The following is a 25361-nucleotide window of genomic DNA, read 5'->3' as shown; positions in this document are numbered from 1 at the left end:
ATGCACCCCCAGCACCCCAAAGCGCTGCTCCAGGCTCCCGCACCCCTGCGTCACACCCCCGACGACCCAAACGCTGCCCCTCGCCACGGTACATCCCACCTCCAGCCCTTTCCCGCGTTCCGCCGCGCGAGACTTCCCGCCGTCTTCCCGCGAGGTGGGCGGATCTATGCTAATCAGAGGGGCGGGGTTATGCAAATTGCAGGGCTTCGGGGAGACTTGCACGGCCGGAGCGGGACGCGGTGACGGCGGGAGGTGAGTGTGGGGGCCGGGGTCGGGGTCGGGGATCGGGGCGCTGGAGACGGGGCGGTTGCCTCGGTCCTTGACTCTGGCCTCTACTAGGGCTGCCCGGAGGCCGGGCCGGCTCCAAGGACAGGGCCCGGCCGGGGAAGGAGGCACCGGGTGGGTGCGGGCAGGAAGGGCAGCGCTCGGTACCGCACAGCGAGGGCAACCCGGGTTTTGCTCGGAAACCCGCGTTCCCGCGGGGGCAATGCAGCGGGTTGGTGTCGGTCCTGAGCCCCCGCTCATGCTGTGGTGTAATTACAGACCCTCCCGAGTAACCCCAAGAATCCCCATTTCCAGATCGTACCTCGAGGAGCAAAAATCTTCATTAACGTCTTGACCTTCGTTAGTGGCTGTTAATTAACCTGCAGCTCTGTTATCTCCCTGGGGAGCTCTGCTTTCCTGGTACACTGTAGTCCATCCCTGCTCCCACCTGGGGGCTTGTATCTCTCCAGGACTTCAGGTGAATAGTTGCACAGGGAAAGACGAGGCTGCCTCCATTCCTGCATCCCAAAACGCTGGAAAGCAGCTTCCCCGTGTCCTGACAGCGAACAGGCAGCTGCCAGCTGGGCCGTGCTGTCAGCAGCCGGAGCAGAGCTTTGCAGCTCACCCTTGGCATGTGGCGTGTCTGGCTTCAGCCCTTCCACTAAGTTTGTTTAAATCGTGCTGGTGCAAACGGGAGGACGGCCCGTGCCTGGTTCTCTCATTCTGCAGTCACTCCTCTCTCCTTGAATGCAACGAGGCAGCCGGGTCAGCACCCTGGGCCCGAGCTGGGCGAGGGTGCAGGTTTGGGTGCTGCACGGTTGGGCTGCTCCTCCAGCAGTCCCGGTGGGAAGGAGCAAAGGTGAAAGCGCTCTGCTGTGGTCGGGAGGGAGCTGCAGGGCTGGTCTGAATGCCCCTACTGATGCTGAGGTGTCCGTGAAGCAAATTGCTATAGAAATACAGATTTGGGCATTTAATATCAGAGAAAAAGGCACATGTGCTCTGCTGGGACCCCTGAGGAGGAAACAGCCCTGTTCTGGGGTGTAACAAATGTGCAGCATCCCCTCATCACCGCACTCTTGCAGCCCTTGCTCTGCTGTGGGGCAGCCACGGGGCACACAGCGGCTCAGCAGGTGTAAAACCCCGGTGCCCTCATCCAAGCGGGTGCCCTGCATTGGCAGGGGAGCCGGCAGCTTCTCTGGCACGTGAGGCTCGTACGGAGGCCCCGGCTCCCCGGCCACACGGCTGCTCTGCCCGGCCCACCCGTCCTGGCGGTTATCTCTGCTCCGCCACTCCACGGGTGCCCATCACCTCCTTCCCAGGACAGGGCAGTTTCTGGAGCTGTGGCCTCTATCTGTCCCAGACAGAGTCAGGTGTTCCTGGTCCCACCCCGGCCCTGCTCCCTTCCCTCCTGCAGGATTAATTGCTTAAAGCATTTTTTGGATTCTCGAGGTGTGTTTTGTTCACTGAGCCTTTTGTTCTCGATGGCTGCCCCCCTGCCTGCCCCCTGCCCGCACAGCCCAGCCCCTGTGCTGGAGCTGCCAGCTCCAGTTCACCCCTTCCTGTCACTAAGGGCTCTAGTGGCCACTTTCCAGAGCTAAAAATGACTTGCCAAGTGATGTGGTGGCACTGCCAGCGTGCTTGTCGGCTGCTCTGCATCCCCCACAAGCACCGTCCGATTTTTTTATACAATTTTTGTACCTGTAAGCCGGTTGGTAACTGAGAGGAGCTTTTTCCCCCATCCACAGGCAGAGACAATTGCTGGGGATGCAGGAGTCCTGGCCTGAATGCAGTGCCGCTTTATCACAAGTGTCTGTGCACTGGGGTGGCCTGATAGAGACTGAGAGTTTGGCTCAGCACTGGAATGTCTGAATGCTTTTCAAACAGGTGAACACCTCCAGTTAAAGGTTTTGCAGAAGAATGTGGCCATCTCCTGCCCAGCTCTGTTGCTGACTGGTGTTGTGGATGCCGGTGTAAAACTTTGTCCCCCAGACTGTGTCCTGAGATGTTCTGTGTCTGTTCCCCAAGGGGGTTCGTGAGGTTTATTGCCTGGGGAATCCCTCCTGGGATGGGACTGGGAACCGGGGTGCTCCCCTGAGACAGGTCCCGTCCTCGTGTCCGCTCTGTCTCCCCAGGGACGCCCTGCCCAGGGCTGCAGCGCAGGAATCCATCCGCCCGTGCTCACTGGAGCCTCCAGCTCCTCCCTCTCTCGAACCAATATCTGTGGTCTCCAGAACGGACTTTGCAGTTTGTCTCCTGGGGCAGCAGGAGCGAATCGCACCCTCTGCTCGGGGCGTTTATGGGACGCGGCCCTGTGTGCGCAGCCAGCAAAGTCCTTGAGGCCGCTCTGTACAAACAGTTTGTTGTTCAGGTCGCGTTTCCCAGGGCTGTAACAGCTGTTCTCGTCTGTGCTGCAGCCAAATGCCTCATCCCGGGGCAGCTGCCTTCCCCCGGCCCCTTCCACATGTTGGGGAGAGTTTAGTGCTAATGGAAATTTAAATCTTAACGGTCTAATTGCAGAACTATTACTAGATCTGTTACAGAAAAAAAACATTGGTACGGAAGAAGTTTCAACAGTAACACAGCTAATGCTTGATTTATGTATGTTGAGTAACTGCTCTTTGTTACCCCTGCAATCAGTTTTGCCCAGATTCTGTATCCAGCAGTAAGTTGTGTGACTGTGGGGTTTAAAGTCCTGGTGACTTAAGGCTGATCCTGCCCCCTCTCATCCAATGCCCGCACGCTTCTGTAACTGCACCGTTACACCGTGGCCATACATACTTGGTGCTATGCAGAGCAGCTTTTCACTGCTCTCTATAGAAAAGCTGTATCACACAGTTACACAGCGTTATGCAAAAGTAAAATGAACTAAGTAATGACTGTCTCATCATTAGATAACTGCTGGTTCGGTTACAAAAGCTAAACCAGAGGGATCCTGAGGAGGGTGGTTGAACCGTGTAAATGTGTTTCTGCTGCGGGAGGACGCTGGTAGCTGTAAATCGGTGGGTTTACACACAGAACTGGGAGGTTTTGTGAGGAGGCATCGGTATCGCCCCTGTTCATGGGAAGGGCCGTGCTGTGGTGGGTCCTGCAGTGCCCGGGATGAAGCTGCTGGGCTGCAGCTCATGCTCCCTGTGTGTGTCCGGAGCAGGACAGGGACAGTGCCACGGCAGCTGCCTGGATCTCAGCCCCCTCCTCACATGTTCCGATAGCGGTGGCTCACCCGGACACCACCACTAACCAGCCTGCTGCTTGTTCTGGTGTTTCAGAGTGTCCTCCACAGCCCACGATGCAAGCAGACTCCCTTCTTCACAGCGGCTACTTCCACCCGGTGCTGCGCTCCTGGCAGTGTACGGCAACCACCTTCGATGCCTCCAACCTCATCTACCCCATTTTTGTGACGTGAGTGAGCCCCTGCTCTCTGGGTTAGGGATGGATCACGCTCAGGTTGACAGGTTTAGTCGAGAGGTTCAGATTCCCCATGGATGAGCCTGGGGTAGGGGCCTCTTTCTCACACCGAGTCCTCATGTCTCTGTCCCATTCCCTCCTGCAGTGACAGCCCCGATGCGGTGGAGTCGATCCCCAGCCTGCCGGGACAAGCCAGGTAAGAACCCGGCCCCTCCATGCTGCCCGTGCTCGCTGCTTGTGCTTGCTGCCTGCACTTGCTACCTGCCCCATGCCTGAGCAGGGTTAATGTATGTCCTGAGGTGAACATGGACCAAAGGTGACACTTCCAGCCCTGTGTGGTCCCTGCTTGGGGATCCCCCAGCATCAGGCAGGGTGGGAGTATTCATCCCCTAAAGGAGTGGTGGGGATCATACCAGGGATGCTGGGAAAGTACCGGTGCTGGCAGGGACAGTGCCAGGATCCCACAATGTCCCAGAGCACTCGCATGTTGTGTGGCCTGGGCACGTGGGGAAGCTGGAAGTGAACGGGCTTTCCAGCAGCAGCTAGAAACACTGTGCAAGGACACGGGCTCGGGGCCTACGTTGGATCTTGCAAGGCTGGCAGCTCCTGTCTTCATCTGCTTGCGGCGTTGGGGCTGTGCGCAGAGAGCCCAGGGGTGGTCCCCTGGGGAGCTGGGACATCTGCAACAGGGACACCGAGATAAGGGATCCAAGGGCAGGGCAAGCACGTTCCTTCAGAGCAGAGAGTGTCCATGCTGGGGAGATAATGCTGCTGGAGCCCCAGATAAGGTCCTGGATTGTTCCTCCCATTGTTCAGGCAACACCTCCCCTGTACCTCCAGTTGCTGCTTGACTTGACGGGGGTGCTTGTGGATGCTGGATCGCTCACAGACCAGCACCCAAATCATAGAGCGGCTCACCCCATGGCGCAGGTCTGGGTCCCTGGCAGCCCCTTTGCTTTGCTTTTCTCAGGTATGGTGTGAACAAGCTGGAGGGGATGCTGCGTCCCCTCGTCGAGGATGGTCTGAAATGTGTGCTGATCTTCGGGGTGCCCAGCAAGGTCCATAAGGTCAGTGTGTGGGGAGGTGTCAGGGGGCTTGCGGCAGCCGCAGGCATGTGGGAGAGCAGTGCAGGGCCTGGGGAGCTCCTGATCAAACAGGAGCAGTTAAGGGTCACTGTGTGTGCTTGTACCCTGCTCAGCAGAGCAGGATGGGGATGGGAGGCTGTGATGACACTCAGAAAGCTCCCAGAGCTCTTGCAGGTGGCCCTGAGACCTGCAGTCACTGCTCAGAAGCACGTTTCCATCGGTGGTGGTCACACCGCCCTGTGTCACAGAGTTTCATGGTTCAGAAAATGCTTCCTGAGCAGAACTGCTGCCACGGAGTAACCGGTGGGAAGCCCTCGCCTCTGCGTGCTGAAGCATTTATCTTCTCACAGGACGAGAAAGGCTCCGCTGCCGATGCGGAGGACACACCTGCCATCCAGGCGATCAAGAAGATCCGCTGCACCTTCCCAGAGCTGCTCATAGCCTGCGATGTCTGTCTGTGCCCGTACACCTCCCACGGGCACTGTGGTGAGCACACAGCCTGTGGTCCCGGGCTGCTCTGCAGGTGTTTTCCAGGCACTGGGAGTCTCTGGGGATTTGCTGCTTTCAGCTGAGGAGCTGCAGGTGCTGCTGGGGCCTGGGCAGCTCCTGCCCCAAGGCTTGGCTCCTCAGTACTGGTGCAGCTGAGCTTGGCAGACCTCTCTTGGGTTTTGACAGCAGGGTGTTCAGGCACCCACTCCTTGGCCATCTGAATCCATCTGAGCACCTGGCTGAGTCCTCCACCTCTCTCTTCTCTTCCCTGGAGCTCAAACATGTTGTGTCCAGTCCCTGGAGGGCTCTGTTGTTGCCTTCTGGTCTTTATCCAGTTCTTTTAACATGTTCCCCGCTGTTGGTCTGAGCATCTGTGTAGCAAGAGCCACTCTGGGGATGAAGGCAACCGGCCGCCTGGACCCTCTCCTGACCCCAGCTTTGTCTCCCAGGCATCCTGCGTGAAGACGGCACCATCCAGAACGAGCTCAGTTGCCAGCGGCTGGCAGAAGTGGCACTGGCCTATGCCAAAGCAGGTGGGGACCCTCCTGCCACCAGTACCTGAATTTGACTCTTGTGGACTCCCCCCCTCTCAATTTTGGGGGGCCCAGAGGCTGACAGGGCCAGGCTCTGGCTGCGAGAGCTTCTGCTCCGAGCCCGGCGAGCTGCCCCTGCCCTCCCACGCTGGCCCTGGCAGCGCTGCAGGTGCTCGGGGCCGCTCTGTCCCTAGGGTCACCTCTTCCCATGGGCATAGTCACGGCCTCAGGCCCATCTCAGCACCTCTGGTCTCTCCCTGCAGGCTGCCACATCGTTGCCCCCTCAGATATGATGGACGGGCGCATCGCGGCCATGAAGAACGCACTGATCTCCAATGACCTGGGCAACAAGGTGAGCTCAGGATCACCCTGCGTGTGCCCAGGGCAGGAGTGATGTTGCTGGGAAGGTTGCACCATGCAAGACCCAGACAAGCAGTGGGAGAAGCAAACCCCACATTGCAGGATGTACTGCAGGCATCTCCCTCCACCGCTGCTTACAGGAGAATGTCCTCGGCCGGATGTGGGGACAGCAAGGTGCCAGGCCTCTGGCATGAGAAGGAGGATGTGGGGCAAAGGATAAAACAGCCATGGGAGGGAATCGCTGCTGCCCTGGTGCCGAGATGCAGCACCGAGCTTTTGGCCCTCACAGCTCCACTCTCCTCCGCAGGTCTCCGTGATGAGCTACAGCGCCAAGTTTGCTTCGTGCTTCTACGGCCCCTTCAGGTGGGTCTGTCCCTTGGCCAGGAGTGTTCCCAGATTGTTAATTGGGAAGGGGGCTTGGCCAGAGCCTGGGCTGCAGCTGGAGCCACGCTGCTCACTGTGGAGCAACCTCCACACGCTTCCCAGTGCAAAGGGAGACACCTGCACCTTGCCCAGCAGAGGCTGGCTGCTGGGGACATCACCGGCTGATCCACATCCCGGCCCGTCAACTGCTCGTCCTGGCGCTGGTGGGAAGGCAGGCGGGGCCGGAGCTGCAGGTGCCAGGAGCAGCGAGGAGTCGAAGGAGCCACTGTTGTCAAACAGGGTGGCTGTGGGGACAAACCTCAGCTCAAGCAGCTATTAGACCTTGTCCCAAGAATGGCCTGACCCCGATGGGGCATCCCTGAGGGAAAAGAGCAAAAAGAAAATGTCTGATACGATCGTACCCCAGACTCTGGGCACAGGGACGGCAGCAGGTGTTGAAGCTCAGCTGCCATGGCCAACTTGGATCTGTTGGATCTCTCAGAGTGATCCTGGGGGCACTGAGGCTAGTCGGGAGAGCCCCCTTTTCCTGGCCTCAGTGGCTCAGACACTTGTCCTAGTCTGTCCTCACATTTTTGAAGCTTTGCAGGGCAAGAGGCATGGGGAGCTGTGCTCATCCTCACCCCTTGCCCTCTGCCCTGCCCATCACCAGGGATGCTGCTCTCTCCAAACCCGCTTTCGGAGACAGACGATGCTACCAGCTGCCCCCGGGGGCCCGTGGCCTGGCGCTGCGAGCTGTGGTGAGTGGGGGGGTCGGCCTGGCCCAAGCAGTAGCAAGGGCTGTGGGTATGGGAGAGCAAGCCTGGGGGGTTGGGGGCAGGAGGTGGAAGGAGGCATGCCAGCCAAAATAGCCAAGGCCCTTCCTTCTCAAGAAGGAGAATTGTGGTGCCTACCAGCCTGCTGGAGAACCGGTCCCCCAGTGTGGGGACAAGGACTGTTTCAGGCCCCTCATGCCAAGAAAGCCCTTGAGGTGCTGGAGCGAGTGGAGAGAAGGGAACGGAGCTGGTGAGGGGCTGGAGCACAAGTGTGATGGGAGCGGCTGAGGGACCTGGGGGTTCAGCTGGAGAACAGGAGCTGAGGGGAGACCTTCTGATCTCTGAACTGCCTGAAAGGAACTTGGAGCCAGGGGGGTCGGGCTCTGCTCCCCAGGAACAAGCGCCAGGAGCAGAGGAAACGGCCTCAAGTTGCGCCAGGGGAGGTTGAGGTTGGATGTGGGAACAATTTCTTCCCCAAAGGGCTGTGGGGCATTGGAACAGGCTGCCCAGGGCAGTGCTGGAGTCACCAGCCCTGGAGGGGTTTAAAAGGCATTTAGATGAGGTTCTCAGGGACAGGGGTTCATGCTGGTGTTAACAGTTGGACTCAATGACCTTAAAGGTCTCTTCCAACCCAAATGAGTCTGTGACTCTACGATTCTATACCTTTGGTTGCTGGGGTCAAGCATGTGTTCCCCTGACAGGACCGGGATGTGCGTGAGGGAGCGGACATGCTGATGGTGAAGCCGGGGATGCCCTACCTGGACCTCGTGAGGGAGGTCAAGACTCGAGTAAGCAACTCCTGTGCCAGTGGGAGCATATAGTGTCCTGAGGAGGGCAGGTGGGGAGGGGGGGCAGTCTGGATGCCCAAGCCAGAGTGGCAGTGACTGTTGGGTTCACATGTTGTGGTGGGTGCTGGTGCACCCTGGGGGCTGCAGGGACGGGACAATGGGCACGGGAAGGGGCGTCCCCCCCTGTCCCCGCCCTGACCTCCCTCCCCGCAGCACCCCACGCACCCACTGGCCGTGTACCATGTCTCGGGGGAGTTCGCCATGCTGTGGCACGGGGCCCAGGCCAAGGCTTTCGACCTGGAGGCCGCCGTCAGGGAGGCGGTCACGGCCTTCAGGCGCGCAGGTGAGGCGGGCGGCCGGCCGGGCCCGCGCCCCCCAAACCCCGACCCCGTCCCCGTGTGTCCCCGTGTGTCCCCGTGTGTCCGCCCGCCCGCGGGGCGGCTCCAGCGCCCGCTCTCTCCGCAGGGGCCGATATCATCATCACCTACTTCGCGCCGCAGCTCCTGCGCTGGCTGCGGGAGGAGGCGGCGGGACGGGCCTGAGCGGGGCGGGGCTTCCGGGGGCGGGGCTTCCGGGAGGGGCGGGGCCGCCCGTGGACTCCGGTGCCGCGCACCCCCCGGCCCGGTGAGCCCCGGGTTCCCCCCGCACCTCCGTTCCCCGCAGCGCCCACCCGCACCGGTAACCCCCGTGCACGCGCCCCAGTTCGGGGGGGCGGCAGCACCTGCAGGGGGCGGCAGCTGCCGCGGCCGCGGGGACTGTGCACCCTGGGCCTTCCCCCCCGCCACACCGCGGTGCGGACCCCTGAGCCCACCGCGGGGGGACGTGGCGAGGGCCTGGTGCCCACACCCCGCTGACACAACCGGCATCTGGTTCTCCTTGTTGTCCCGAGTTCCCCTTAGTCCCGACCCTTACTGAGCCATGCTTAGGCTGCGCTTACTGACGTGGGACGTGAAGGACACGCTGCTGCGGCTGCGGCGGCCGGTGGGGGAGAGTTACGCAGCCGAGGCCCGGGCTCACGGGCTGCAGCTGCAGCCCCCGGCGCTGAGCCAGGCGTTCCGGGAGGCGTACGGGGCCCACGGCCGGCGCTTCCCCAACTACGGCCGGGACCAGGGGCTGAGCTCCCGGCAGTGGTGGCTCGACGTCGTGGGACAGACCTTCAGGCTCGCGGGCGTGCACGACGACAGCATCGTAACACTGATGGCTGAAAACCTCTACCAGGACTACTGCAGCGCCCAGAACTGGGAGGTGCTGCCGGGAGCCAGCGAGACCCTGAGCCGGTGCCGCCAGCGTGGCTTCCGCATGGGGGTCGTCTCCAACTTCGACAACCGGCTGGAGAAAATCCTCTCCCGCTGCGACCTGCGGCACCACTTTGAATTCGTCCTCACCTCCGAGGCCGCCGGCTTCGCCAAGCCCGACAGGAAGATCTTTGAGGAAGCCCTGCGCCTTGGAGGGGTTCCCCCGGGGCAGGCGGCTCACGTCGGGGACGACTACACCCGGGATTACCGGGCAGCGCGGGCCGTGGGCATGCACAGCTTTCTGCTCCGGGCGGCCGGGCAGGGCGAGGAGCCGGCGGTGCCCCCTGAGCATGTCCTGCCCACGCTCAGCCACCTCCTGGCTCTCATTGAGAAGGGGTAGCTGCGTTTCGGAGGAGCCGCTGAGCGGGGAACTGGTTCTGCTGGGGGATTTCTGGCTGCTGGGTGAGCAGGGAAAAGAGCAAGTGGTGCCACAGAGCAGGAGCGGGGTCCTACAATAAAATGTACCTGACACAGTGTTGCTGCTCCTGTCTTTCATTGCTCTAAAAATGCTATGGAAGAGCTGGGGACAGGGTCAAGCTGCCCTCCAGAAGGCTCATTCTGTGGGAGGGACAGGTAACATCCTCCTGTCCCCAACAGCGGTGGCCAGGAGGCATCCACAGCCCTCCTGCCGTGGGCAAAACTGTCTGGAGTTGGGCGAGTTTCATTTAATTTAACGTATTGTCAATTAACATAAACTTTGCATTACTGATTTGGGTATGGAGAAATAAAGAAATTTTAAACAGTTGAGGAAACACCTTTCTTGCCCTTCTCCCTGGCTCAACACCTCTCCTTCCTCCCTGCCCAACATCAGCGCCACGTGTTTCTGCCACATTGCTCTCCCTTTGGCGAGGTGAGGAGCGGCGCTCAGATGAGGTTTCCCCCTGCTGCCCCCTCCTCTCCTCTAGGGTGGGCTCCTCCATGGGCCACAGCCCACGGGGGCCCCTGCCCACTGTGGGGTTCCCCCTGCAAGTGACAGCCCCCCAGTGTCCCTGCTCTGCCATGGGACTCTGCTCCCAAAAGTGTGTCCCCAGCTGTGTCCCAGCAATGTCCCTTTCCCCGTGCCTCCTCTGTGCCGTTTCTCCAAACATGCCTCTTTAACATTTCTCTTGTTTTCTAAGCCCACAGTCGGGCTGGAAACCTGCCACTGGTCAGCGAGGAGTTAAATGATTCACCCAGAAGCAGCCGGTAGAGCCGGCTGTTACCCAGAGCCCTCACCCCAGAGGCACAGGGTGGGTGTAGCCTCCAGGAGAGGAAAACTGCCATAAAATGCGAAAAACAGGCACAGTTTGAGCCAGCAATTTGCCCTGTGGCCAAGAGGCCAGTGGTACCTGGGGTGCATTAAGAAAAGTGTGACCAGCAGGTCAAAGGAGGTTCATCCTCCCGCTCTGCTCTGCCCTGGTGAGGCCCCATCTGCAGTTCTGTGTCCAGTTCTGGGCTCCCCAGCTGAAGAAGGACAAGGAATCACTGGAGAGAGTCCAGCAGAGGGACACAAAGATGCTGAGGGGTCTGGAGCATCTTTCACATGAGGAGACACAGAGAGCTGGGGCCATTCAGCTGCAGAAGAGAAGCTGAGAGGGATCTGATCAATGGATCAATATCTCCAGGGTGGGTGTCAGAGGATGGACCAGACTCTGTTCAGTGGTGCCCAACACCAGGGTGAGGGGCAACGGGCACAGACTGAAACACAGGAGGCTCCATGTGAACATGAGCAGAAACTTGTTTGCTGGGAGGTGCCAGAGCCTGGCCCAGGCTGCCCAGAGCGGGTGTGGAGTCTCCTTCTCTGAGACATTCAAACCCCCTGGACCCACCTGTGTGATCTGCTCTGTGACCCTGCGTGAGCAGGTGGGGCTGGGGATCTGCAGAGGTCCTGCAACCCAGCCAGACTGGGATTCTGTGAAGGCAACTCCTGTCTGAACACCACTTTACACGAGCCAGCAACCCTGTCTGGGCTTCCTTCGCCCCACAAATGTACTGTATAGTGTATATACAGTCACTGTACATACAGTGGTATATTCAGCCCCCCAGTGAGTGCAACATTTTGTTCACTGGACAAGTGAGATGCTCTGGTGTGCCACAGCAAAGACGGGATAGAGGGGCTCTGTGAAGTTCTCCCTGTGGGAGAAGAGGATGGCACAGGAATCGGGGTCATAAAAAAGCACCTCCCCTCCCGCAAAGTCAACCAGCACCCCGATCTCGGCTGGAGCCTTGAGCAGCTCCACCGCGCGCGGCTGCCCGGCGTGCAGGAACCTGAACTCCTTGTCGTAGCGCGAGAAGACCCAGGAGGCAGCGTTGAAGCCCAGGCGGCCTTCGTTGGCAGAGCCCTTCCTGGGCACGGAGCTGTAGCAAACGCCCAGCTTGTAGGCGCAGCTCTGCTCCACACTGACCTTCCACGCGCAGATGCCCGAGCGGAAAGCCAGAGTGGCCAAAGCGTTGGGCCAGTGGTCAAACCGCTCAGGGCAGTCCAAGTTCACCTTTCCTTTCTTGGGGCTGAAGGTCAGGGTTTTCTTGTCTTCCGACAGGCTGAGGTGAGGGCTGATGGTTTTCTCATCGATGTGAATCTCCTGGGAGCCTGCAAGAAAAGCCACGTAATGAGCACCGACTGGGTGGTGCCGCCTGAACCACCCGAACAAGTTATGGCCATCGGAAACACAATCACAACGGCCATCTCCTCGCATATTGCTCCTGGGGACGCATCTGCTCGCACGGGGTGACGTGGGGCTGGGGGCTCCCTGCAGCCGGCCCTCTCCAGCCAGGGCCAGAACAACGCAGAGACTCAAAGCCCAGGCCTCCCCGACACCTCTGCACCCTCACACAAGTCCCGCAGAGTCAGAGGAGACGCTGCTCATCTCACTCTGAGCCCAGCCCAAATCCCCACAAAACAGAACTCGGCAGGTTCGGTTCATCCCACCTTTGGGAAAGACCCAAATCTGAGCCCTGTCCCTTCCCATCCCCACTGTGGGCCAGCAGGACCCGACTTCTCCCCCAACCCGAGTCAAGAGCCGGCGCAAGGACAGGCCTGTTTGCAGAAAAACCTGCAAAGCCGGTAACACAGGAATGAGGAGAAACAGGGAGGCCTGGGCAGGGGAAATCCCTTTCCTTCTATAAAGTCATTAATCAGCCCACCCTGAGCGGTTGGGAGCAGCGCAGGGAGGTGGCACCAGGTATGAGAGATGAGTACAGCTTGGACTTGATTTGGTTTTGCTGTGAAATAAGGGGCTGCCCAGTTGCCTTTGTGCTGCAACGCAAACCCCGTGAGCTGCAGCCGGGGTGAGAGCCGGGCTGGCCGGGGACCCTCGCTCGCTGCGGGTCGGCTCCACATCAGCCCCGTGGCCACAGGACCCAGCACCCAACACCCAGAGCGGTGCAAGTGCTGAAAAACCGCACGAGTGCTCCCCTCACTCTGTAAATTCTCTAAGCAAAGAGACAAATGAGGCTGATGGCAGTTGACTCACCTGCTCCTGGGGTGATGGGGTTTCTACCTGCGGGTGCCCCTCCCTGCCCTGCCTTCCCCCACCCTCCCCTCGTTCATTTTGGGTCTTAAGCTGACACGGAAACAAGGCTGGAGCAGGTGAGTCACTTAATCTCCCAGCCCTGTTGCCAGCTCTACCATATCAGCCCTGCTCTGGCCATTGACCTACCAGGCTCTGCTCAGCACCCAGCACCTGGCAGGATGAGGCCCTTAAAGAGTCACAGAATCCCAGCCTGGTTGGGGTTGCAGGGACCTCTGCAGATCCCCAGCCCAGCCCTGCTCACGCAGGGTCACAGAGCAGATCACACAGGTGGCTCCAGGGGGTTTGAATGTCTCAGAGCAGGAGACTCCACACCCGCTCTGGGCAGCCTCGGCCAGGCTCTGGCACCTCCCAGCAAACAAGTTTCTGCTCATGTTCACATGGAGCCTCCTGTGTTTCAGTCTGTGCCCGTTGCCCCTCACCCTGGCGTTGGGCACCACTGAACAGAGTCTGGTCCATCCTCTGACACCCACCCTGGAGATATTGATCCATTGATCAGATCCCTCTCAGCTTCTCTTCTGCAGCTGAATGGCCCCAGCTCTCTGTGTCTCCTCATGTGAAAGATGCTCCAGACCCCTCAGCATCTTTGTGTCCCTCTGCTGGACTCTCTCCAGTGATTCCTTGTCCTTCTTCAACTGGGGAGCCCAGAACTGGACACAGAACTGCAGATGGGGCCTCACCGGGGCAGAGCAGAGGGGGAGGATGAAGCTCCTTTGACCTGCTGGTCACACTTTTCTTAATGCACCCCAGGTACCATTTGCCTTCACACCATGACACTGCAGCCTGAATGGGGTCAGCCCAGAGCCCGACCTGTCCCAGCACCTACACAGACCCTGGCCAGCATCCCTCCGACCAGCACCCGACTGCAGCAGCGCTGGCCAGTGGGTTCCAAGGGCGGCACCTGCCCTGGGGCTCCCTGGCAGGAGAAAACCAAGGCTGAAATCTCGGTTTGCACAACGTGGAAGTGCCACATGCACTTGCATGTTAGCTGGAAGCTCTTGCGGGCAGCAGCGAGCAGAGAGTGGAGCTGAAGACACCTTCCCCTTCCAGCCGAAGCAGACAGCCCCATTCTTTGATGACTGATATTTCATTGAGCAGCAACCAAACGCTTTGCAGGGTGCCTGCCCTCCGCAGGCCTGCACAGCTGTGTTCACCCACGCTGCCTATTTGTAGGTTGACTTTCCAGGAAATCAAATGCTGCTACGAATTCATAGAAAATGGAGCAGTACAAGACTTTGTCTTCCTCTGACATTAAACCTCATATTGTGCAACAGCCATCTAACCCAGGTACAGGGCTGCATGCTGGTGTTCATCCACAGAGATCAACCATGCGAGGGAATACCACCCTGGTGACACCCATGTAGCTTCCTTGTGGAATCGCGGTCCCATGGGAGCACCTGAGGGAGGGGAAGCGCTGGCCGAGTAATTCAGATCAGGAAATTTTCCCACACAGACAAGTGTTTTGTAATTATTAAATCTGCCCTCTGGATATTCTCATATATTCTGATGAACAATTCCACTGGGAATTCATCCCATCCCCGAATCTATTTTCTCTGTGTACAGAACCCGTCAGAGTGGTCTTGCCACTTCCGAGAGACAAGGGATGCTGAGCAGGTAAGTTAACATGGTTAACCGCTCTGTTAATTATGTGTATGCTACCAGCAACACATTTTACTACTTCTAAAAATCCCAAATTCCCATTTGCAAACTCACACATCTGAAATGAAAGTCCTCGTAGCTAGATCTAGGCACTGAGGTGGGATCCAGACCCAGCCTGGTCCCTGGGCAGAAGGTCACCACGGAGCAGCCCAACATCCCAGCCAGCTGGGACAGCTTCAGTGTGTGTAGTGTGTGTCACCTCTGCAGAGGCTCTTGCGTGGGGCCACCAGCCAGCACCTGCCCCCCAGCGCTCACAGGGGTGGCCACGAACCGAGAGCCCCCCCAGAACGGTGCCAGGAGATCGACATCACCTCCCAGTTTAGGGAAGAAGCTGCCAACCCCAAACATAAGCGATACAGAAGCCTGGGTGCCAAGTGAAGGCATCCAAAGGATTGTGTTTATTTTGGGGAGTGAAACAGAGGTTCTTTTACCTGCTGCTTTCCAAGTTTTTGAGAGGCTATGGGGCAAGAGGATGGCCCAGACTCTGTTCAATGGTGCCCAACACCAGGGTGAGGGGCAGCGGGCACAGACTGAAACACAGGAGGCTCCATGTGAACATGAGCAGAAACTTGTTTGCTGGGAGGTGCCAGAGCCTGGCCCAGGCTGCCCAGAGCGGGTGTGGAGTCTCCTGCTCTGAGACATTCCAACCCCCTGGACCCACCTGTGTGATCTGCTCTGTGACCAGGTGAGCAGGGCTGGGCTGGGGATCTGCAGAGGTCCCTGCAACCCAGCCAGGCTGGGAGTCGGTGAAACCATCAAGACTAGGAATTCACTGGTTTCAAGCAGTTTGGGAGGAGGGACCACCAAGTGGAACATAATATTAACGTGTCTTAACAAAAGCTAGGACCACTGCAGCTAATAGTAAATCCCTACGGCTGGGTCCTGGGTGAGACACAGTGAGATGAGTACAGATATGGCAGGGATTCTCAGCAAGCAACAAGGACATGTTAAATGTAACCACAAAAAAAGACAAGAACCCAAACCAGAGTGTACTGAATGCACCAACAGACCCATTACTAGGACTGAACGCCTTAGACAAGGGTGCTATTGGGGAAGGAATCCATAAATGAACCATATCACAACAAAGAGAATTAGAGAAAGGTTTCCTGCATGAATATCCACTGAGAACCTGCTCGACTTTGACAATGTACAACTGCAGGGGTCTGCGTGACTGCCAGCGCTCAAAGACTCAAAACAGAGGGAAATTCATCACAAAAGGAGGCAACAGCAGAGCTTCCAGAAGAAACAAATGATGGTGTTGGCTGGTACACACAGGCTCTCAAGCTAATACCGGAAAACACAAGAGCAATAAAAGCCAGAAGCACACACCTTGGAGAGGGACCTGGAACAGGGAAAACCTGTGAACTGCTCATCAGCATCAAGAGTGAGATGAGCAAAAATCAAATGTCAATGCAAAAGCTTTGGGAAGATGACCCCAGGGATTTTTCATGAGGTGACACACAGGACAAATGTTTTCAAATTGTGAAGGATAGTGCCACCTTTGAGGGACAAAAGCTACATTTGAAACACTCTAATGATGGCCTGTAAGCAAGAATAAAACCAACATTTCACAACCAGCAATTCAAGCAGATCAGAGCCGGAAGAAAACCATCTCTTCCCTGCTCAACAGAGCCGACACCAACCTGGCAACACCCTCCCCAGCGCACGTCACTGCCCGACAAACGCCTCTGGTGCAACCTCAGCTGTACAGCAGGAGCTGAACCAGGTGACAAACGTCCCCAACCAACCACCCGCTTGTGCACGGCCACAACCCCAGCTTATGATCAGAAAGCTCCTGCATCTACTCAGTTCTCATTCCAGCGCACTGTACAGATGCCACATGGGCAGCTCATCTGCTTTTAAAATCACCATCAGGCCAAAGCTAAACACGGTGAGGAGGGATTTCTGGGACAGAGATTCCTGCAGCAGCCTCACTGCTGTCACCAAGTGACCCAGGAAACAACAAATGAAACCAAATGAGGCTAAGAAACAGAGCTGATAAAAGACACAGTCTGCTCAAACTCCAGTTCTGCTCCAAGCCACAACCAGCTGCTTCGAGCTCCTGTCCCTGCTCCCAAAAAACCTCCTAGAGCTGCTGCTGCACCCCTGGCTTGGGGCTCCCATGCAACCAGCAGGGGCTGGGACAGCAGAGGGGACAGGACATGTCAGGTCCTGGGCAGGACACGGCACCGGGATGTTTTGATACAGCATCACGGTGTTTCTTTGGGCACAACACGAACAAGAGCACAGGAACCCCCGGAGAGCGCGAGGCCTGAGCGGGACACCGACCTGCCACACAGCACAGAACAGCAGAGGCCCAGAGCCGGTGCAGCAGCGGACTCTGAACACACGCCTGGTTAAAGTTTAACTTCAGGGACTCCTGCGGCTCCAAGATTCCCTCCGCCAGCTCCGTCCTAGCAAAGGAAAACAAGAGTTATTTGGAAATACAATGATTTATTGACCAGTGCGGGGAAGTGTTTATAAAGATCGCCAGGAGGTACGGCAGAAAGATGAGCTGGAGCGGCTGCAAGAGGAGCAGTGTGGAGAAACTATAGCGGGGGTTTCTAGACAAGCTCTTGTCCTATGTGATACTTTCGGTTGGCTTTAATTCCAGTCCTTTCTGAAAGGACTTTCAGTGTTTTAAAACACAATCCCAGCAGCCTGAGCCAACAGCTCAGCAGGCGCAGAGTAAACGCGTCTGGGAGCGGATGTCAGGGCACAAGAGGAGCACAAAGAACGGGCTGCAGAGAGAGAATCAGATTTCCCTCTTTATCAACAACACCTTGCTGGCTGAGCAAAGCGGGGTGCAATGGGAGAGCAAGCAGGACTCGGGGTTTCACAGAGCACAGCGAGGACACTGAGGATTTGCTGGGTTCCTGTGGCTGCAGCACACACGGGAACTCCTGGCTCTGGGTAACAGCTCTGCTCCTGGCTGCTGGTGCTGTGCCGTGGCACATTTCTTACTCGCTACAGGCAGGTTCCAGGAAAACACGCTCCTGAAAGTCCTCTGGGCAGCAGAGTCCAGCCAGCACCTTGTAGAGCTACGGAAATAAACATCTGCACAAACGCAGCCACATTCGCAAGGAAGGGCAGCCCAACGCGACTGATGGCGACTGTCAGCAATGCCGAAATCCGTGCTCAGTTCTCCCCCGTGCCGCCTGCCTGTCTGGAAGGCAGCGTGGGGGCAGCCTGGGCGTGCTGTCCCTCTGGCGATGCTGCGCCAGCAGCCCCGGCACGGAGCACGCCAGATTTCCAGGTGAACCACCCCACCTCCTGCCAACAGGCCAGGGACAGGCTCGTTCCACCTCCCTGGGAGCTTTCCAAGGAGCTGGAAAAGGTCTCCAGCAAGCGCCAGCACATCTGGCAATGCCTCTGGGGAGACCGTGCACACGGAGCGTCTCCAGGTGCCAGACTGCTTTGTCTTGAGTAGCATGTGAAGCTGAGACAAGAGGCCACACCGGCATCTTTGTGATCTGTCCTTGTCCTCCACAAAGCAGCGTGACAGAGGAAAGAGGGGGTGTCACCTGCTGCTCAAGCAAGGACACGCTGCTGACAGCGGGAGCCACAGAGCAGGGTCAGGGGAAGGACCAGGGACTCACCTCTCGAAGATCTCTTGTTCTGCACACTGGGGACAAGGAGAGAAAGAGTCATCAGAGCTGAAATCCCTGCAGATAAATCCCAAACATGGGCCAGCGCACAGCAAACCCAGCACCCAGGGAGCACTGTTCTCCTTCCTGACCCAGAGGAACCCCTGAGGAGCCAGGGAACACCCAACATCCATCTTCTTCAGCTGCAGCACTTTCCATTCCTTGATTCAGAAAATAAATGGGAATGGCTGTGGGTGATACATCTTCTACATCTGGCTACGGGCAGTGTCTGCTGCACCAGTGGGACGGGGTGCCTGGGGGACAAACAGGGCCATGGGGCATCCAGATGGAGCCTGTCCCTGCTCCATGTGCAAGCAGAGCAAGTACAGCTGGATCATCTGGCGCAAGCGAAACACGTGGGAGAGCTGGGGTAGGTGGAAAGTCTCTGGACCCACAAAGAACGAGCTCTGACTCCGTACCCTCTGGCAGACTCCGAGCTGTCCGTATTTGGGAGCTCTGGTCAGAGTGTGAAACCCTCCTCCTCCCCACCCCGCTGGGACACGCTGCGGGAACGTGTGCTTGCAGCAAACACCCCCAAAGCTTTTGGTGAGGGATGATGCTGCAGAGGACACAACCAAGGGTTAAATAACCTCGTGTTCCTCTTGTTCCTCTACCTGCTGGCAATGGTGTGTTCTCAAGGTACAGCCCAGTTAACAAAGTGGTAGAAAAACACTTGAGCTGGGCTCAAATATGAGCTGCAGGGTGCTCTGCATGCCTTTTTCACCTTCCCGTGACATGACATGTTATCGGTTCCTGATAGACATGAATACCAATACCAACAATCCAGGGTGGAGAACGTATTTCTCCTATTTCCCCACCACTATGTGTCAAAAGCAGAAATTGAGGGTCTTGCTGTTCTCTGCCACAGGCATCTGATGGATCTTGCTTTCCAGCCTCTACTCTCTACAGCCCGCCCAGGGGAGATGCTGGGGCAGGACAGATGCTGCGTTTCCCACCAAAGGAACAACCATCCACCTTCTGCCCCGGGATTGCTTCTGGTTTTCAAGCAGAGCTGCTGCCCCCTCTTCACATGTGGCAAGAGGAGGGCTAAACACTACAAAACTGCTGGCCCAGATAACTGCTACAAAAGCAGCTCTCAACCCACAGCTGTCCTGAGCCTGGGTGGTTTGAACCTCACTGCAAGCAAAAGCAGAATCGCGCAGAGCAGATGCTCCAGGAACCACCAAAAAAACACAGGGGCTTGTTAGGACGAGGTGAAGGAGGTTCCTTGAGCTAGACCTGCAAATGTAGTACTGTCCAACTTGCCTCCCTGCTGTCAGTGCAGCAAGCTGCTGAACACCATATTTAAGTCCCGTAATATCCATGATGAAAAGTCTAGGTCACTTCTGTGCTGACTAACTTGTCTGTTGGCACAAGGAGTAGCACTCACCACCAAGGCCTGGTCGTCCAGGTTGGTGATCATGTCCACCAGGTAGGTTCGGAGGGCACCCAGCTTCTGCAAAGCCTCAGCCCAGTGCACCCGCTGGGTCAGGATGCTCTGGTGCGCCCGCTCCTCCTCCGCGTGCACCTTCTCCAGCAACCGCTGCTCCTCGTTTTCGCACGCGTTCCCCACGAAGAGCAGCCTCTGGATTACCAGCTCCCGCGCCGCGTTGGCCGCGTTCTGCCAGGGCAAGGACAGGGAAGAACCATCAGCCTTGCTTCAACCCCAGTGAGAGCACCGACCACTTCTGCCAGCTTTCTGAGGGCTCAGCTGCTAAGATTACCCTGTTAATTGAGCCCAAGCCATGGTAATCATCATGATGCCAGCCAAGATAAATGTGAGAACCATTCTCAAACCTGTCTACTGCCTCCTGGCCTAACCCTGGTGCTTATGTGACAACCTGCGAGGGACCAGAGTCCCATTCCTCAGCAGATCTTCCAGGGTTTGCTATGGGCGAGAAACAGCCACCTCGAGGACTGTTTGTTGTCCTCAGTGATGGGGGCACAAATAAAATCAGGAATCAGTCCTAGTGGGATGTTTGATGGCTGTATGTTAACACCAAGAAATTAATCGTTTGTGTACATTTTTAGGTAGATGAAGCAGGAATAGTAGGCACACCCTGGGGTTGCACAAGCTGTGGGGTGCGAGGGGGACAACCCCTGCACAGTGATGAACCCCCCAAGAGCTCATCATGCATGGGAGCACATGGAGCCAGCTCAGCTCTGTTCTGTGCGGGGAGAGGGGACAGGGACGTACCAGCACACCCTGGTCCTTGGCGGGCAGCACAGCGTCCAGGTGCCGGGCGATGGCCGCGCTCTGCAGCTGGAGCCGCTCGCACCGGTCCACGATCTTGTTCTGGAACACAGATGGCGGCCCCAAGCCCCCCACTCAGCCCAGCCAGACCCCACTGGATCCCCACCAACCCCCACAGCACCTGGGAACCTCATACAGCACCCAGAGAGAGCCCCATCCCCAGGGGGGACCCTCACACAGCCCCACACCCCAACACAGACCCCACACAGCCCCACAGCCTGCCAGGACCCGCACAGAGAGCCCCCATCCCCACGGGGGACCAACTCATGTGGCCCCACACTCACCAAGAGCCCCACATGACCCCACACCCTGCCATGTTCCCTACAGAGAGCCCCCAGCCCCACGGGGGACCCCTCACGCAGCCCCACACCCCACCAGCACCCCCACACCCAGCCAGGAGCCCCATAGAAAGACTCCCCCCCCATGGGGCACCCCTCACAAGGCTCCACGCCCCACCGGGGCCCCCCCAGACCCAGCCAGGAGCCCCACAGCCAGCCCCCATCCCCACGGGGGACCCCTTGCGTGGCTCCACACCCCACCAGGAGACCCCCAAAGAACCCACCTCCCCGCGGTGATCGCTCACACATCCCCGCACCCCCCAGGGATCCCCACGACCCCGCGGCTCCCCACGGGAGCTCCCCCGACCACCCCGGACCCACACGTGGTCCGCCTCTGCCCCAGCCCCCCCGCCGCAGGCAGCCCCGCACACCGGCGGGCAGCGCGGAACGGCCCCGGCGCCCCCGGGGCAGGGTCCCAGTCCCGCTTCCCGGTCCCCCGTCCCAGCTCACCCGCAGATCCGCAGCCCGCTCCGGCAGCGGCCGCCCCCCGCCCCGCTGGGCCATGCTGCGCCCCGGCACCTGCCGCGGGGGCGGCGGCGGCCCCGCCCGGCCCTGCTCACCGCTCCGCCCCGCGCCGCCGGCCGGGCGGGACGCGGCGGGACGGGCCGGCCCCGGTGAGTGCGCGGCGGGGGCGGCTCCGCACGGCGGGTGCCCGGGGCTGGGCTGGGTGCCCCGTAACCTCACTGTGGGGCTGCCCCGGCTCTAGGGACCCATGTTGTCCCCATGTCCCTCCCAGGGGCTGCCCCGGCTCTAGGGACCCATGTTGTCCCCATGTCCCTCCCAGGGGCTGCCCTACAGCCTTCCTATGGGGTTGCCCCAGCTATAGGGACCCATGTTGTCCCCATGTCCCTCCCACGGGCTGCCCCGGCTCTAGGGACCCACAATGCACCCATGCTGCAGCACATCCCATTTGTGGGGTTCCCCCTATCTACAGGGAGCTGAGATGCACCCAAGGTGTCACTCCCGGTGATAGGGACCCACATCATTGCCATGGGGCCACCCCAGGCTATAGGGACTCGGGGCTGTCCCTGTGTCCTCCCCAAAGACAGTTAAACACCCCTTTTCTAAGGGATGTTCAACACCCCGCGGCAGTGAGCAGAGGGCTCTGCTGTGGTTGATGCGCTGCTGCTGTGGATATTGTCGTTTCTTTATTCCAGGGTATGGATTTCCCTGCGGTGCCTGCACAGGCTTAGGCAGCAGCGTGGGTTATTTTTTAAACAGGATTTGGTAAAACAACGTGTCTGATTTCTGTTCAGCAACACATTTGAGGGGAAGGGAGGACAGGGGACCCTGCAGTGTGACATTCAGCCTTCCGGGGGTGCAGCTCCGTGTGGACCGGTCGCTGCACGATCCCTGTGTTGTTACAGAGCCCCGGCTCGTGATAAACCTGTGCAGGGAAGCCCACCAGGCAGCAAAACCTCACATGAACATCCTGCCCAAGGAACTACTGTTCTTGTTCACCATTCAGAAACATCTGCTCTTATTTCCAGTGGGCAGGAGGCAGGAGAACGTGGTTGGACACGAGAAACACCCCCGGCTGTGCTGGCAGCCTCACGCAGGCACCGGCCGCTCTCCGCTTGATCTGGCTCGGCTTGAGCTGACCTGCAGGTAGGGACGGTTGCACGTGTACGTTAACCACATAAGTGGGGAAACTAACTGCTGGTTGGGAAACGGAGTAATCATTGTAATTAAAAAATCAGAATTTAAGCCTATGTTTTTTTGCAGGAGAAACAGCTTCCAGAGTTTTCCCATTGTCAAAGAAAAATCGTGTTTGTTCCTAATGTACTGAAACAGTTTGGCACCTGATAGAACTAAATTGCTGAACTATCACTGCCCCTCAGCTGTGAGAATTATTGTTCTTCACATCTGTTGAACCTGCAAACTCCTGGATGGAACAGGCAGAGATTAACCGGGTATTACTAATTGCTAATTACAAAGGCTGTGAGGGTAAAATTAGAAAGGGAATGGTTTGTAGAAACCCAACCCCTCTTAGTGCTTCCAGTACTTGTTTTTCAAGTTTTTGTGGGCAGAGCTTTGAAGCACATTTTTTTGTTGCTGGAACAAGCAGGTAGGGTATTTTTTCTAATTTTTATTAACAAAATCCTACTGACCCAGAAGATGGGAATGTTAACATACACTCAGCACACACTAAATCCCATTAGTGCATCTTGAGATAAGAAGAAGCCGATTACTGCACGTGGCAATTCACTGCAACTGAAACTGGTTTGTGCCCAGTCTGTGACCCGTGAGGACACAGATGAGATGCTGCTCGTGGGGGACGCCCTGGGACAGGGCAGGCTGGTCCCAGCCCAGACAGCAAGTGCGGTTTTGCTAAAGGCATCTGGGTTAGCAAGATGGTTTTATCTCAGCTGTAAGGCCCCAGTAACCTCATCGTTGAAGCTGGTTCTGCTCTGAATGAGAAGTTTGACTAGGGAGCTCTAGATGTCATCTAGAATCATAGAATCACAGAATGGCTTGTGTGGAAGGGACCTTCCCAGCTCCCCCAGTGCCCCCCCTGCCATGAGCAGGGACATCTTCACCAGCTCAGGGTGCTCAGAGCCCCGTCCAGCCTGGCCTGGGATGTCTCCAGGGATGGTTCATCCACCACCTCTCTGCCCAACCTGGGCCAGGCTCTCACCACCCTCAGGGCAACAATTTCTTCCTCATGTCCAGCCTGAATCTCCCTCCTTTAGTTTAAACCATCACCCCTTGTCCTGTCACAACAGTCCCTGCTCAAAAGTCTGTCCCCATCTTTCTTATGGGCCCCTTTTAAGTATGGAAAGGCCACAATAATGTCCCGTTCTCTTATTCTAAATGAAGTTAAGGTGTAGATAACATGTTATCAGTACTTCATCCCATACGTGTAACAAACAGAAACGCCTCTGGATTCCCAGTAGCGCGGTGTCTCCTCCCGCACAGGTCGTGTCCCAGCAGCCGGTGCCCGAGGTGCTGGTGTGATGCTGAGCGCTGCGGGTCGCGGTGGGAGCCATGCTGGTCAGCAGGGCCATGGGGAAACTGCACAGTAAAAACAGCCTCCACACCGCCAAATACAGGTAAAGCAGCCCCAGGTGATCATGTCTTACGTTCATAAACCAGTTATGAGAGTGAATAGAGAACAGCGAATGAACGGAGAATATAGCAAGCACGTCGGTTTAGTTTCATTATTGAATGTATGAATCAGATTTTGATTTTTGGCTCATATATAAAGTCTGATCGGCTTCTTGGGGGACTGAAATCCAAACTATAGCTTGCATGAGGGGCTGAGTTTATAAATGTGGCCGGTGCTCATGCTGTGTGATGGCTTAGGCAGAGCTCTGAAGGCTGACAGCTCCAGGGCAGCTGTTTGGCCCAAATATCCAAACCATTGTCTCTTCAGAGTTATCACCTTTGATCCGTGGGGGGCAACAGCTGGTTCTCTGGCAGCGAGGTGGGCGATCTCTGCCCAGAGATCAGCTGTGAGCCCCGTCCCACCTGGTCCAGGAGATGTGTTTGTCCATTCACAGCTTCTCTTTGGCTTTCTAACACACTGTCCTCCAGCCGGTGGTGCCACCTCCCAGACCTCGGGCTCTGGGGAATGTCACCCTGGCTTTGCCGTAAAGCACCGTGCAGCTCCTGTCACCATCTTTGTGCCTGCTGCAGGGCCGATGGCTCCAGGGAAGGGACAGGACCCGCGGGGCAGCTCGGCCCCGTGCACACCGACGGCGTCACCTCTGTGGCTGCACTCGAACCAGACCTGTGCGTGTCAGGAGGAGGGGACAAGGTGAGGTACCCCCCGCCATGGGGCACAGAGCACGTCACAGGCAGGAGAATGTATTGACAGGGAGAAAATAAGTTGATGTGGTTTAAATGTGAGCTCTAAACATGTCTGTGAATGGTAAATGCTTTGTCAGGTCTTGAATTTAGAAAGAAAAGAAGAGCTTAGGGTGAGGGCACACACCGAAGCACATTGAATCAAAAAAGTGTCTCCAGAGCTCAGATCACATCAAACACTTTCACCCAGGCTTGGGATCACAGAATTATAGAATCATTTTGTTTGGAAGAGCCCCTCAAGTTCATCAAGTCCAACCATAACCCACCCCAGCACTGCCCCATGTCCTGAGAACCTCATGTCCGTCTGTCCAGCCCTCCAGGGATGGTGACTCCAGCACTGCCCTGGGCAGCCTGTTCCAATGCCCCACAGCCCTTTGGGGAAGAAATTGTTCCCACATCCAACCTCAACCTCCCCTGGCGCAACTTGAGGCCGTTTCCTCTGCTCCTGGCGCTTGTTCCTGGGGAGCAGAGCCCGACCCCCCTGGCTCCAAGCTCCTTTCAGGCAGTTCAGAGATCAGAAGGTCTCCCCTCAGCTCCTGTTCTCCAGCTGAACCCCCCAGGTCCCTCAGCCGCTCTATCACACTTGTGCTCCAGCCCCTCACCAGTCACTGGTTGATCACTGGACTGATCCTTTTCTTTTGTTATCTGACAACCGACGGGCTCCAAAGACAGTTGTATTTGCTCAAAATAGCAAATTGTGTCAGCTCAAAATCAGAAGAATCTGCTCCCTCTTCAAGCTTGGACTGCGCAGGGGTCTTGATGTAATGTAACCAAGACGGTGTGTAGTTG

General features: G+C 57.7%; 4 protein-coding genes across 5 annotated transcripts in view; 3 read left to right on the top strand and 1 right to left on the bottom strand.

Moving 5' to 3' along the window:
• Positions 1-101: 101 nt before the first annotated feature.
• On the top strand, positions 102-8663 carry ALAD (aminolevulinate dehydratase). Its single transcript, XM_065036100.1, has 12 exons — positions 102-252; positions 3531-3663; positions 3815-3865; positions 4640-4736; positions 5105-5240; positions 5693-5776; positions 6040-6128; positions 6444-6499; positions 7170-7257; positions 7974-8060; positions 8274-8403; positions 8526-8663. Exons 2-12 carry the CDS (start codon positions 3551-3553, stop codon positions 8600-8602), a joined length of 1008 nt encoding a protein of 335 aa, XP_064892172.1. The 5' UTR covers positions 102-252; positions 3531-3550; the 3' UTR covers positions 8603-8663.
• Positions 8664-8978: 315 nt separating this feature from the next.
• HDHD3 (haloacid dehalogenase like hydrolase domain containing 3) lies at positions 8979-9829 on the top strand. Its single transcript, XM_005516082.4, has one exon. It carries the CDS (start codon positions 8979-8981, stop codon positions 9693-9695), a length of 717 nt encoding a protein of 238 aa, XP_005516139.2. The 3' UTR covers positions 9696-9829.
• Positions 9830-11293: 1464 nt separating this feature from the next.
• BSPRY (B-box and SPRY domain containing) lies at positions 11294-21364 on the bottom strand. Its single transcript, XM_065036097.1, has 6 exons — positions 21213-21364; positions 20368-20466; positions 19561-19791; positions 18123-18148; positions 16813-16937; positions 11294-11924 (listed from the first exon to the last, which is right to left on the bottom strand). The coding sequence occupies exons 1-6, from the start codon at positions 21264-21266 to the stop codon at positions 11398-11400; spliced, it is 1062 nt and encodes a 353-aa protein (XP_064892169.1). The 5' UTR covers positions 21267-21364; the 3' UTR covers positions 11294-11397.
• WDR31 (WD repeat domain 31) overlaps positions 21320-25361 on the top strand; it is a 10465-nt gene continuing 6423 nt past the window's right edge. The window contains exons 1-5 of one of the 2 annotated variants that reach the window (XM_065036098.1): positions 21320-21376; positions 22253-22370; positions 22488-22675; positions 23682-23815; positions 24402-24522. In XM_065036098.1, the coding sequence (XP_064892170.1) occupies positions 23751-23815; positions 24402-24522 (186 nt within the window). In that variant the 5' untranslated portion in view covers positions 21320-21376; positions 22253-22370; positions 22488-22675; positions 23682-23750. The remainder of the gene's footprint in view (positions 21377-22252; positions 22371-22487; positions 22676-23681; positions 23816-24401; positions 24523-25361) is intronic. The other variant, XM_065036099.1, reaches the window with a different exon arrangement.

The sequence above is a fragment of the Columba livia genome, chromosome 19, assembly GCF_036013475.1.
Source record: "Columba livia isolate bColLiv1 breed racing homer chromosome 19, bColLiv1.pat.W.v2, whole genome shotgun sequence".
Classification (NCBI taxonomy): domain Eukaryota; kingdom Metazoa; phylum Chordata; class Aves; order Columbiformes; family Columbidae; genus Columba; species Columba livia.
This window is presented reverse-complemented; position numbering and strand designations above follow the sequence as displayed.